Source organism: Cetorhinus maximus, chromosome 2 (assembly GCF_964194155.1).
Source record: "Cetorhinus maximus chromosome 2, sCetMax3.hap1.1, whole genome shotgun sequence".
Lineage (NCBI taxonomy): Eukaryota > Metazoa > Chordata > Chondrichthyes > Lamniformes > Cetorhinidae > Cetorhinus > Cetorhinus maximus.
In genome coordinates this window covers 47,348,079-47,361,337 of record NC_135880.1, presented here as the reverse complement: position 1 = coordinate 47,361,337, position 13,259 = coordinate 47,348,079, and the positions used below count along the sequence as shown (strand labels likewise).

The 13,259-nt window shown below is 42.6% G+C and overlaps 1 protein-coding gene across 1 annotated transcript in view; it reads left to right on the top strand.

Annotated features, from left to right (window-relative positions):
- LOC144694130 (uncharacterized) overlaps positions 1-13,259 on the top strand; it is a 220,675-nt gene that overhangs the window by 194,715 nt on the left and 12,701 nt on the right. The window contains exon 29 of the mRNA XM_078564486.1: positions 2,099-2,246. Within this exon, the coding sequence (XP_078420612.1) occupies positions 2,099-2,246 (148 nt within the window). The remainder of the gene's footprint in view (positions 1-2,098; positions 2,247-13,259) is intronic.

Here is a 13,259-nt window from a genome sequence, read left to right as displayed (position 1 = left end):
ATTCAGTCAGATTGAACACTCAGGTTGTTCTCTGAACCTGAACAAATACATTTGGATCAGTGGATAACATAAGTGAGGTGCACATTATTCTTTTAAACATATAAGGGAATGTTGGTAGGTTGCAACATTCTATTTCCGATGGTGAGACAAAATACCATCCATCCAAGGGTACCTTCCCTGAACCCCACTCCACCTTGCTAAAGTAACATATTGCTCTCCCAGCAAAGGGAAGCATATCTCACTGCAACTTCTCACCTTCTCTCACAACATCAGGATTTTCCACCTTCCTTCCCTCCTCACTAAGAACATTACGAAGCCCCCACCTGAGAACCTTGCACCCACTTCCTCGCCACAATAGGTCATCCTCCTCCATCTTCCTTTGCAAGCTTTGATATTCCCCACTGGCCATTGACTGTGCCAACTGCAAACCTCTCCCCCTCTGCCACCCAAACAGGAAGCGCCAAGTGAAGTGTTTCCGATGGTCCAGCCTTATCCCCATGCCAGGAGAGTTTCTGTATCCCTGACCACTGTCCCTCATCCTCAAACAGTGTAATTTTTCTTCATTATTTAAAAATTGGGGTAATATACCGAAATTTAGTTGTTCTTATAGTGGTCCTTACACAAATTATGAAGCTGAGATGCTGATGTGGATTTTGCGATGTAAAGTGGAGGGCATAGGATTGGGTGTGAACCATTATTCCTTGCTTCTATTACCCTCACTTTGTCTGATGAAACTTTGCTTCAGTGGCGTTTAACCATTTCAATGATAGTTCATGGAGGGTTGCTTCCTCCTTTCTAGAAAAAGTTGTTTATTGGCTCAATAAGCGGATCACTTACGTAAGTTTTTGTGACGCAAATTTAAGACAATACAGCACTCAATGGTTGTGTAAACAATTCTGCGAACAGAAAAATGTTTATACACATAGGACTGAAAAGATACAACAATCAATGCTGCCAGTGGAAGCTTTGTAAATCTTGTGTGTTTGTATTACTAATTCTCTCATAACCTTGGCTGCATTATCTGGAATCCATTGTGTAATATGGGCTGGCTCCTACAGCGCCTGCCTACATGGAAAGTTATATTTGGGCAGCTGTAAGAATGTTGTAATTCCAACTTTAGCTTCTGAACGTTAGTCCTGACCCAGTAGTTAGAAAGGTCTAAAAACACCAGAAATGGAAAAACTGCACCAATGATCACTCAAAGCATTTGCAACTTAAAAAAAAGGTGGCAGACACTGCCAAAGACAAAAACAAAAAGCTAAAAGCTACTGCGGATGCTGGAAATCCAAAACAAAAACAGAATTACCTGGAAAAACTCAGCAGGTCTGGCAGCATCGATGGAGAAGAAATCAGTCAACGTTTCGAGTCTTCATGACCCTTCGGCAGAACTGAAGCATAGTTAGGAGAAAGATGAAATATAAGCTGGTTTAAGGTGGGGGGGGCGGGGGGAGAGAGAGAAGTTGAGGGTGTGGTGATTGTGGAGATAAGCAAGCAGTGATAGGAGCAGATAATCAAAAGTTATCTGCTCCTATCACTGCTTGCTTATCTCCACAATCACCACACCCTCAACTTCTCTCTCTCCCCCCGCCCCCCCACCTTAAACCAGCTTATATTTCATCTTTCTCCTAACTATGCTTCAGTTCTGCCGAAGGGTCATGAAGACTCGAAACGTTGACTGATTTCTTCTCCACCGATGCTGCCAGACCTGCTGAGTTTTTCCAGGTAATTCTGTTTTTGTTACTGCCAAAGACAATGTTGATATTGTTGCTGCTGTACTGCTTTCTTCAAACGCCCTGGAGTAATAATCTTCATAAGCCCTGGTGTTTCCTAAATCAGCAGCATCATCTCATTAACTTGTCACTGCTGCCAGTAACAGTAATGCTGCCATCAGTGGCAGTGTTATTAAGAAAAAAACTAACTTTTCTAAAGCACCATTCATCCTACACCCAATTCATTACTTTTTAAAATTACTTTCTATTGATGTTGTGATAAAAGTAAGGCATGCTGCAAGGTTCCACAAACAGCAATGAGAAAGGTAACTAAACTAATGATCTGTTTTAGATGGGCCACTCATCTGTCTTCTCCTTATCTTCTGCAGCATGAACCCTGACATTGATATTGGACAAGTTGAGGGTGCGTTTGTCATGGGCATGGGTTATTGGCTGCTGGAGAAGATGATCTATGACCCCAAGACTGGGGAGGTGCTGAATGCAGGGACATGGGATTACAAACCACCATTCAGCAAGGTAGGTTTTGAATTGAAGGAAACAGTATGTTTACTAAAATCTAGTCGACTGGAGACACAGTATCTTTCCCTTGGCTGTTGGAATTCTGTTTTAGCTCTCTTTATTGTTTACCGAGGTAAGAATCAACTACAGATTATTACTTTTCTAGCAGTTTATTTCATTTGCATTTAAATACAAAGCGTTTCACAGGTAGAAATTCATAGAACCTTTAAGTCAGTAACAACTCAAAACTCAGACTAGCCAATTCTCCTGCTTCAGGAGACTGAGAGGTTAACAATCCATCAACATCACAGATGGTGTTCTTTGGACTTGTGCCTTTGAACTTATTAACATGGCTGGTTTTATACCCTTCTTGTTGTTACAAAACAAGCATCCAGTGCTTTCCGCTCTTTCTCTTTTTCTGTCTTTAGCGCCCCCCCACTTCCACCCCAACTGCCTAACATGGTTTAAAACCAGTTAAGATCACAGCAGCTGATGTTTACAACAGCTTCTCACAGACTACTAAGGCCTTGCAGCTGTTTTATCTTTAACCTTCAAGGCGGTCTGTTGAATGGTAACCATGTTTCCAGCATGTCACCCTTGAACAGGCAGTTCAACAGTTCCTAAGATTAAATAATACTCAGCTCCTTTAGTGGGTAATTAATGCAGGTTTCCAGCCAATCCTCATGAAAACTGGTATTTGGTTTTATGTTGAAAAGTCCTTCATGGTCTTCAATTAAGTGATACTGATGACCTGGACAAATGTTGGAAACTTGAGAAAAATTTATACCTAGATATTCCTGTGACTGTAAAGATATTTATGGATAGCAAGAAAGAAAAGCTTTCATTTATGTAGTACCTTTCAGAACCTCAGGACAGCCGATGAAGCACTGTTGTAACATGGGAAAACGATTACGGCTACAGTCTTCCAGCCCAACTGCAGCGGGTTACCCTGCTGCGGGGCCAGCAAACCATTGAAAGCTCCGCGGGACTAGAAGATCCCACTGGCGTGCAAGGCTCTGCAATTTCTCACCATTTTAGATAATAAGCTTCTCTTTTGTTCTTCCTGCCAAAATGGAAATTTCACATTTTCCCACATTATACTTCATTTGCGAGATCTTTGCACACTCACTTAACCTATCTATATCTTTTTGTAAGCTCCTTATGTCATCTTCATAACTTACTTTCCTACCTATCTTTGTGTCATCAGAAAATTTTGCAACCATCACATCCATCCCTTCATCCAAGTCATTTATATAAATTGTAAACAGCTGAGGTTCCAGCAAACGCCATTTGTTACATCTTGACAACCTGAAAAAGACCCATTTATGCCTACTCTCTGCTTCCTGTTATATGGCCAACCTTCTATCCATGCCAATATGTTACTCTAATACCATGAGCTTTTATTTTTCACAATAATCCTTGATGTGGCACTTTATCAAATGCCTTCTGGAAATCTAAGTACAGTACATCCACCCCTTCCCATTTATCCACAGCACATGTTACTTCCTCAAAGAACTCCAGTAAGTGGTTAAACATGACTTCCCTCTCACAAAACCATGTCGACTCTGCCATTTACCTTGAACTTATCCAAGTGCCCTGCTATAGCTTCTTTAATAATAGCTTCTAACACTTTCCCTATGACAAATGTTAAGCTAACTGGTCTGTGGATTTCCTCTTTCTGTCTCCCTCCATTTTTGAATAATGGAGTTACATTTGCTACCTTCCAATCTAATGGGACCTTCCTTGAATCTAGGGAGTTTTTGAAAATTAAAACCAATGCATCAACTATCTCACTGGCCACTTCTCTTAAGACCCTAGGATGAAGTCCGTCAGGACCCGGGCACTTGTCAGCTCGCAGCTCCAACAGTTTACTCAGTACCACTTCTGTGATGATTGTAATTTTTCTGAGTTCCTCCCTCCCTTCTATTTCCTAGTTTATAGCTGCTTCTGGGAGGTTACTTGTATCCTCTATCGTGAAGACCGATGCAAAATACCTGTTCAATTCATCTGCCATTTCCGTGTTTTCCATTATCAGTTCTCCAGACTCACTTTCTATAGGACCAACGCTCGCTTTGTTACCTTGTCTCTTTTTTGAACATTTACAGAAACTCACAGAATCACAGAGTGCAGAAGAGGCCTTTCGGCCCATCGAGTCTGCACCGACACATGAGAAACACCTGACCTACCTACCTAATCCCATTTACCAGCACTTGTCCCATAGCCTTGAATGTTATGACGTGCCAAGTGCTCATCCAGGTACTTTTTAAAGGCTGTGAGGCAACCCGCCTCCAACACCCTCTCAGGCAGTGCATTCCAGACCGTCACCACGCTCTGGGTAAAAAGCTTTTTCCTCACATCCCCCCTAAACCTCCTGCCCCTCACCTTGAACTTATGTCCCCTCGTGACTAACCCTTCAACTAATGGGAACAGCTGCTCCCTATCCACCCTGTCCATGCCCCTCACTCTTAATATCTGTTTTTATATTTCTGGCTAGCTTTCTCTCATACTCTAATTTTTCCTTCCTTATTAATCTTTTAGCCATCCTTTGCTGTTCCTTATGTCCTGTCCAATTTTCTGGCCTTCCTGCTATCTTTGCACAATTAAATACTTTTTCTTTAAGTTTGATACTATCTTTAACCTTTCAAGTTAACCACTGATGGTGTGTCAGTCCCTTGGACTTTTTCTTACTTGTTGGAATGCGTCTATTCTGTGTATTCTGAAATATCCCCTTAAATGTTTGCCACTGCATCTCTATTGACCTATCCCTTAACCTAATTTGCCAATTCACTTTAGCCAGTTCTGCTTTTATGCTCTCATAATTGCCCTTACTTAAGTTTAAAAACATAGTCTCAGATCCACTCCTCTCTCCCTCAAACTGAATGTAATATTCAATCATATTATGGTCGCTGCTACCTCGGGGTGCCTTCACCATGAGATCATTAATTAACCCCACTTCATTGCACAATACTAAGTCTAGTATAGCCTGCTCTCTGGTTGGCTCCAGAACATGCTGTTCTAAGAAACTATCCCGGAAACATTCAATTAACTCCTTATCTAGGCTACCTTTGCCCATCTGACTTTTCCCGTCTATATGTATATTAAAATCTCCCATGATTATTGCCATGCCTTTCTGACAAGCTCTCATTATTTCTTTCTTTATGCTCCATCCTACCATGTGGTTACTATTAGGGGGCCTGTACATGACTCCCAGAAGCGACTTCTCACCTTTACCATTTCTCATCTCTACCCACACCATTTCCACACCCTGGTTTCCTGAATTAAGGTCATCCCTCTCTATTGTGTTAATACCATCATTAACTAACAGAACCACCCTTCCACCTTTTAGCCACTTCCTGTCCTTTCTAAATGTCCTATACCCTTTAATATTCAGGTCCCAATTGGTGACCTCCTGCAGCTATGTCTCCGTAATGGCTATCAAATCACATTTATTTATTTCTATGTGTGCTCTCAGTTCATCTGTTTTGTTTTGAATGCTTCATGCATTCAGATGCAGAGCCTTTAGTTTTATCCTTTCATTCTTTTTCTAACCGCCTAGTCTCATCTGTTGATTTACTGTTGGATTTGTACTCTCTATCTATCCCTTCCTGTCATTGACTGTTTTTCATTTCCCTTAATAATACCTTTCTCTTTTGCTTTGTCTCTACTCTTTGATTTACCACATCCTCCCAAATGTGTACCCTTGCCCTCACTACTTAGTTTAAAAACATCTCTACTTCCTTAGTTTTGAGGACATAACTAGCAGAATAGATAAGGGAGAACCAGTGGATCTGGTGTATTTGGATTTTCAGAAAGCTTTTGATAAAGACCCATATAAGAGTCAGTGTGCAAAATTAAAGCACATGGGATTGGGGGTAATATATTGGCATGGATTGAGAATTCGTTAGCAGACTGGAAACAGAGTAGGAATAAATAGGTCTTTTTCGAAATGGCAGGCGGTGACTAGTGGGGTACCACATTGATCAGTGCTTGGGCCCCAGCTATTCACAATACATATCAGTGATTTGGATGAGGAAACCAAATGTTGCTGACGACACAAAATTGGTGGGAATGTGAGTGGTGAGGAGAATGTTAAGAGGCTTCAAGGCGATTTAGACAAATTGAGTGAGTGGGAAAATATATGGCAAATGCAGTATAACATGGATAAGTGTGAAGTTATCTACTTTGGTAGGAAAAACAGAATGGCAGAGTATTATTTAAATGGTGATAGGTTGGGAAATGTTGGTGTACAAAGGGACCTGGTGTCCTTGTACACCAATCACTGAAAGCAAGCACGCAGGTGTAGCAAGCAGTTAAGAAGGCAAATGGTATGTTGGCCTTCATTACAAGAGTACTTGAGTACAGGAGCGAGGATATCTTACTGCAGCTGTACAGGGTCTTGGTGAGACCACACCTGGAGCACTGTGTGCAGTTTTGGTCTCCCTACCTTATAGGGGATATACTTGCCGTAGAGGGAGTGCAGCAAAGGTTTACCAGCCTGATTCCTGGGATGGCAGGAATGTCGTATGAGGAGAAATTGGGCCGACTAGGCCTGTACTCACTGGAGTTTAGAAGAATGAGAGGGGATCTCATTGAAACATATGGATGCAAGGATGATGTTTCCTCTAGCTGTGGGATGTAGAACAAGGGGCCACAATCTCAGCATATGGGGTAAGCCATTTAGGACTGAGATGAGGAGAATCTTCTTCACTCAGAGGGTGGTGAACCTGTGGAATTCTGTACCACGGAAGTCTGTGGAGGCCAAGTCACTGGATATATTTAAGAAGGAAAGAGACAGATTTCTAAACTCTAAAGGCATCAAGGGGTACGGGGAGCGAGCAGGAGAATGGTGTTGACATACAGGATCAGCCATGATCATATTGAATGGTGGAGCAGGCTCAAAGGGCCAAATAACCTACTCCTATTTTCTATGCTTCTATATTTCTTGCAAGAACACCGGTCCCAGCATGGTTCAGGTGTCGACCGTCCCAGCGGTACAGATCCTACTTCCCCCAGTAGTGGTGCCAGCGGCCCACAAACTGGAACCCACTTCTCCCTGATCTGATTTGTCCTATGCCAATTTTCATGTGGCTCAGGTAATAATACAGAGATCATGACCTTTGAGGTTCTGCTTCTTAATTTGGTGCCAAGCTCCTCATACTGACTGTGCAGAACCTCTTTTGTCATGCCAATGTCGTTGGTGCCAACATGGATTATGACGACTGGGTCCTCCCTCTCCCACTGCAAGTCCCTTTCCAGCCCTGAGCAGATGTCCCTAATCCTGGCACTGGACAGGCAATACAGCCGTCTGGACTTGCACTCTTTGTTGCAGAGAATGGTGTCAATCCCTCTGACTATACTGTCTCCCACTACCACTACATTCCTTGTAACTCCCCTCACTTGAATGGCTTCCTGTACCACGGTGCCATGGCCAGTTAGCTCATCCACCCTGCAGCCCCCACTCTCATCCAAACAAGCTGAAAGAAACCTCAAAACTGTTGGACAATTGCAAGGGCCGAGGCTCCTGCACTCCTGTTCTGTGTCCCTTTACTCACCTCACTTGCAGTCACACCCTCCTGTCCCTGACCATTGATCAAAGCAGAAGACTGTATCCTAAGGGTTGTGACTGCCTCCTGGAATGAGGTGTCCAGGTAATTTCCCCCCTCCCTGATATGCTGCAGTGTCTGCAGCTTGGCTCCAGCTCAATAATTCAAACCAAAGTTCTTGCAGCCACAAACACTTACTGCAGATGTGTTTGCCCTGGATCACACCAGCATCCAGAAGCTCCCACATCCTGCAATCACAGTACATCACCTGCCCTGCCACCTCCAATCTGTATTAATTAATTAATAATTGCTAATTACTTAATTATAATTAATAAATCCTACATTTCCCAATAGGTTTTGGCACTGCCAGTAAACTTTAAAATACTGACAAAACAATACAGTACTTACAATACTGATAAAACTAACAATACCAGTTACTGGTTTACCTGCTCCTTCTGCTGCATCAAAGTGGAAATCAAATACTGGAGGCCGAAAAAGAGTAGAAGAAAAAAAAGCACCTCCCCCCTGCCCTTCACCGAACTCCTCACTCAGCACACTTTACTTCTTGCAGTAAACCTTACCTAAAACCCCTCTTTCCCCCTATGCACCAAATTCCCATTTTGAACCAAATTCCAAAATATACTCACTCAATCTCTGTCTCACTCAGGCCAAAGTCTCCCCTCTTTGACCATGCGCCTCTTACCGATGTTGTTGAATCCCTAGAGTAGACCTGTTTGTTGAGCTCTTCTGTAATGTGTGTGTATATATCAGCTCTAGCGTTTAACTAAATATAACCTACTTATAGTTTACCAATCCTGTGTGTATGATTGGTGAATTTGCGTAAAGAAGCCAGAAACGCAACATGGAGGCAGCAGTGTAAATTTGAAGGCCACAGGAGAAGCCACAGACAAGATTTAGTGTACTACAGGCTGCCTGCAGCAAAGACAGAGGTAGTATGTGTATTGAGAAGCAGAGTCCCTCTACAGACAGTACCTTGAAGAACAGTGGGTACCTGATTGTGGGATAGCCGGATTGGTGGTGAATGGGAGCAATGAGTCAACTGAGGGTCACACTTTGCAGTTGGTTTTGAGTCAGGCAGAAACGCTGCAGGGCCATTGAGGTGTCCTGGGGTCCAGTGCATAGAATGAAAAGCATGTGAAACTGGACAACAATACCACTGGAATGAGTGTGGTGAAGACTTGAACTGCAGCCAGAAAGAAAACAACAGCTACATTGCTAAATATCCCCTTGGAGAGATTACAAATCCCTTATAAGTCAGGAACATCTGTAAAAGACAGGAAACATCAGAAAGATGACCATCAAATTCCCCAAATGAAGTGGAAGGCCACAGATGTCCTCTCTGAATTTAGGCTTTTTAAACAAGGGATGGAATTATGCTTTTCAGATTTATCCGACACAGAACCAGATAAACAATGGCTAAAAATAAAGGCAGCCATTGTAAACATGGGGCTGTCTAGCATCAACACTTTAGGCCTGTCTGAGGAGGATCAGAAAGACCCTGTTAAGCAATGGAACATGTTGGGGGATCAGCTTTGTGTAAAGGTGAACTTCAGAATACACTGTAGCTGATGGCATGCAGACAATAGCTGGAAAATTCAATTGTTCAGTTCATCAGCATGTGCCACGTAATAAGGGTATGGATTGTGATTTTTCAAAAGCTGAGCTGTCTAAGCTAAATGCAGCCACACCCAATGCTTACAGGGTAATGGAGCTATTCATAACTTCAACACCAATTGAAACCTTCCAAAAAGACCTTTTGGAGAAAAAGAAAAGTCACAACATTGACACACTGCAAAAAGACAGCAGAAAATATGAAACCATTATGGTTGGATGACAACAACTGCAAGCATTGGGTGCATCTACATTTGGTTCCAAAACTCTAGTGCAAGTGCAATCCAATTATTGAAACATAGAGCATGAGACACTCGCTTTCGTATTCAGTATCACAAGATTCCACATGTACCTATTTGGTAAACGGTTCAATGTGCAAACTGACCACAAACCATTGGAAATGATTGAAGCAAGCCACTGATGAGTGCACCACTCAAATGACTTCTAACAGAAGTCAGGGATTCGACTTCGAAGTCCATTACAAATCGATAGCAAAATGGTTACTTCAGATATGTTAAGCAGGTTGCCAAATCTGAGATAAAACTGCGGATGTTTGCTGGACCCACAAGTAGATGGTGTAGTGATTAAAACAGAAGATGCACTCAATGTCGATCTGTTGAGTTTTGGTCAACGCAAGTGCAACCAGCTTCAAGGGGGAACAGCAAATGATCCACCACTGAAGGCATTATGGAGTTATTGTAGAAGCTTTGCCTGATGCAACACAAAGAGTGCCAGACACCCTGACCTATTTTTGGCCGTACAGAGATGATATTTCAGAGATAGGTATTTCAAGAAGCATGATTTTTAAAGGAAAGCAGGTGCTTGTACCTAAAGCTCTTCACCAGGACATATTGTCACAGTTACGCCAGGGGGGCATAGAACAGATGAGGCACCTGGCAAGGGAAACTGCATATTAGCCAGAGATTAACAACGATATTGAAAAGGTAGTGAGGATGTGTGAAGCATGGCAGAGTCACAAAACCACATCAACACACATAATCACTACACCCTCATGAGGTTCCACCGCACTCTTGATCCTAAATTGCAACAGGATTATTCACTGTCCATGGTGAGGACTCTCTCCTAGTCACTGATTCGTTTTCGAAGTTCCTAATCATCAAACAATTTAAGGATACCTCAGGGTGTCTGTGGCAGACACAATGAATGCAATGTTCAGTTTGTTTGGTACGCCTGAAGAGCTTTTATCAGACAGTGGGCCACAATTTACAGGCAGACCTTTTAGGGATATATGTGCCAAATGGGACATAAACTGTGTGACAGCCTTGCCACACTATCCCAGATCCAATGGCCTTCCGGAGTGAATGGTCCGCACCATTAAGGCAGTAATTATGAAGTGCAGAGAAACTAAACACAAACTCTGTGTTGCCATGTTATACTTGAAGGATACTTAGGTGCAAGCACCTGCTTTCCCTTAGACATGGGCTTACTGTCACCAGTGGAAATCATATTCGGGAGGCAAGTTAAGACACCCTTGCCAAGCCGTCACCTGTCCAGTTTCTCAGGAATTCAGGAGAAACTTCTCAAAACAAGGGAGAATGAAGAAGGCACACTGCTGACATGCAGGTGGGGAACTGCCTAGTCTGAACATAGGACAAAAGGCTCCGGTCGTACATCACATCCAGGGAATGGAAATATCTAAAATGTGCAATGAGCCTAGATCCTGTGGGGTTACAACACTGAATGGTGTGACATTAGGAGGGGCAGAAGCCAGCTAAAGGAATTGTCCAACTGTATAACATCCAGCAGTCCAATTGTGTCTAGAACACTTCTCAAGATGAACCTGGAAAGAGAAATTGTGGAAGGACACTATGAAAGGAATCAGCACTCTGATTATACACAGGATGTCAATGCACCTACAAGTCAAGAACACTGAAGTAATGAGTCTAGAGCTCAGGAAGGTTATACCGTTATAAGACCCAGGAGGATCAGTAAGCCACTTGCACGTTATATAGACTGTTAAACCCTTAAATGATGAAAGGAGATCTATCTTTTGTATAAATTGTTTTTGCAACCACCTTGACATGTATTATGTATAATTGCTCTTAATGTATGCAATGTTATCTTTGGATTTAAAAAAATGTTACAATATCACTTTAAGAGAATATTGAAATGATGTATACCTGTCATCGAGGAACCAGGACATAAAACAGCATGTGACTAGCAAGCTTGTGTTGCTGTTAGTGTTGATGGTGGTTGTTGTGTGTGTGAATCCATAGGGTAAACTTGTTTGTTGAGCCCTTCTGTAATGTGCATATGTATTAGTTCTAGTCTTCAAATAAATAGAAAATAAATAGAATAAATTAAAGTTTACCCGTCCTGTGTGTATAGTTGGTGAGTTTGCGTAAAAAAGCCAGAGATGTAACAGGTATTACATTTGGGTGGATAAGTTAAAGTTAGACAGCGCAAGATTCTGAGATAATGTCAGCCTCTCAATAAATGATGCAAAGACAAATAACAAAGGCCTGAATTTTTGCACAGACAGAGAGGCTTTCTGCCTTTGCGAAAATGGCTGCGGAGGCCCGGATCCGGGAGTCCCGCCCCCAAACCTGGCCTCCGCCATTTTTGCTGGGGGTTGGGGGGAACGGGGGTGAGTTTAAAATTGCAAATTCATGTTTCACAGAGGCAACTGCACATGTTAAAGTGCAGCTGCCTTCAGACTGATCTGACTTTGGAACGTGAGATGTCCGAAACATGACTTGTGCATTTTAGACTTGGTGGAGGAAGTCTAAAGTTAACAAAGTTATTTGGAGAGGTAGGGTACCCTTTTGGATATGGTCCCAGGACACCTTTGGGGGAGGCAGGTGCCCTTTGGGAGAGAGAAGGTGCCCTTTGGGAGAGGCAAGGTGACCTTTGGAATTTTTAAAATTAGACATGATTGTGTGTAAAAAGTGGATAAACTCATTAGAACTGTCAAGCTTTCAAGGAATTTAAATATCCTGCTTTTGAAATATTGAAAAAACTTGCTTGCTATTTCATTCTGTGTATTAAAATAAGCCTGAGGGTTAGTATTATAGGATTAATGCTGCATGACTAATTTCACAACCTATTGTTATGTGGGATGTCTGTCAGTTCACAGGTTGATTGACAGCTCCAAGTGCTAGTAAAGTCTTTGAAATGGAACTATGAATACAAATGTTTCTTGTTATGAGCGATTAAATAGTTGAAGTTAAATTGAGTGAATGGGTTTTTATCAATGGAAGTGTTTTTTCTTAAGAAGAGTGAATTCATAGACACTTAAGACATTTAATATTATTTAAACTTAGCATGAGCTCTGAGGTCTGCCCATAGGAACAGGAGTAAACCATTCAGCCCCTCAAGCCTACTCCGCCATTAAACTAGATTGTGGCTGCTCGTCAACCTCAACACCATTTTCCCGCGCTATCCCCATATCCCTTGAAATCTATCGATTTCTGTCTTGAACATACTCAGTGCCTGAGCTTCCACAGCCCTCTGGGGTGGGGAATTCTAAAGATTCAGCACCCTTTGAGTGAAGAAATTCCCTCCACATCTCAGCCTTAAATAGCTTTCCCCTTATTTTGAGACTGTGTCTACTGGTTCTAGACCCCTGGATACTAAGTGAGTTGGCATGGAGGATATAAGGACAAAGGGTGGTGAGTGGGGAGCATGGGTTGGCATGAGCTGGCATTGTTGGCATTGGGTCTATGAAGAGCCCTGGGAGGTGGGTGGAGAGGCATAGGTTGGCATGGAGGATATGAGGGGCCATAGGGGCTGGGTGGAGGGGCATAGGTTGGCAGGTATTGGGCATGGAGTGTGTGTGTGTTGAGTGGGTGGTGGGGGCTGGAAGGCTTTTTTTTTGTTGTACTCATGTTTTCAT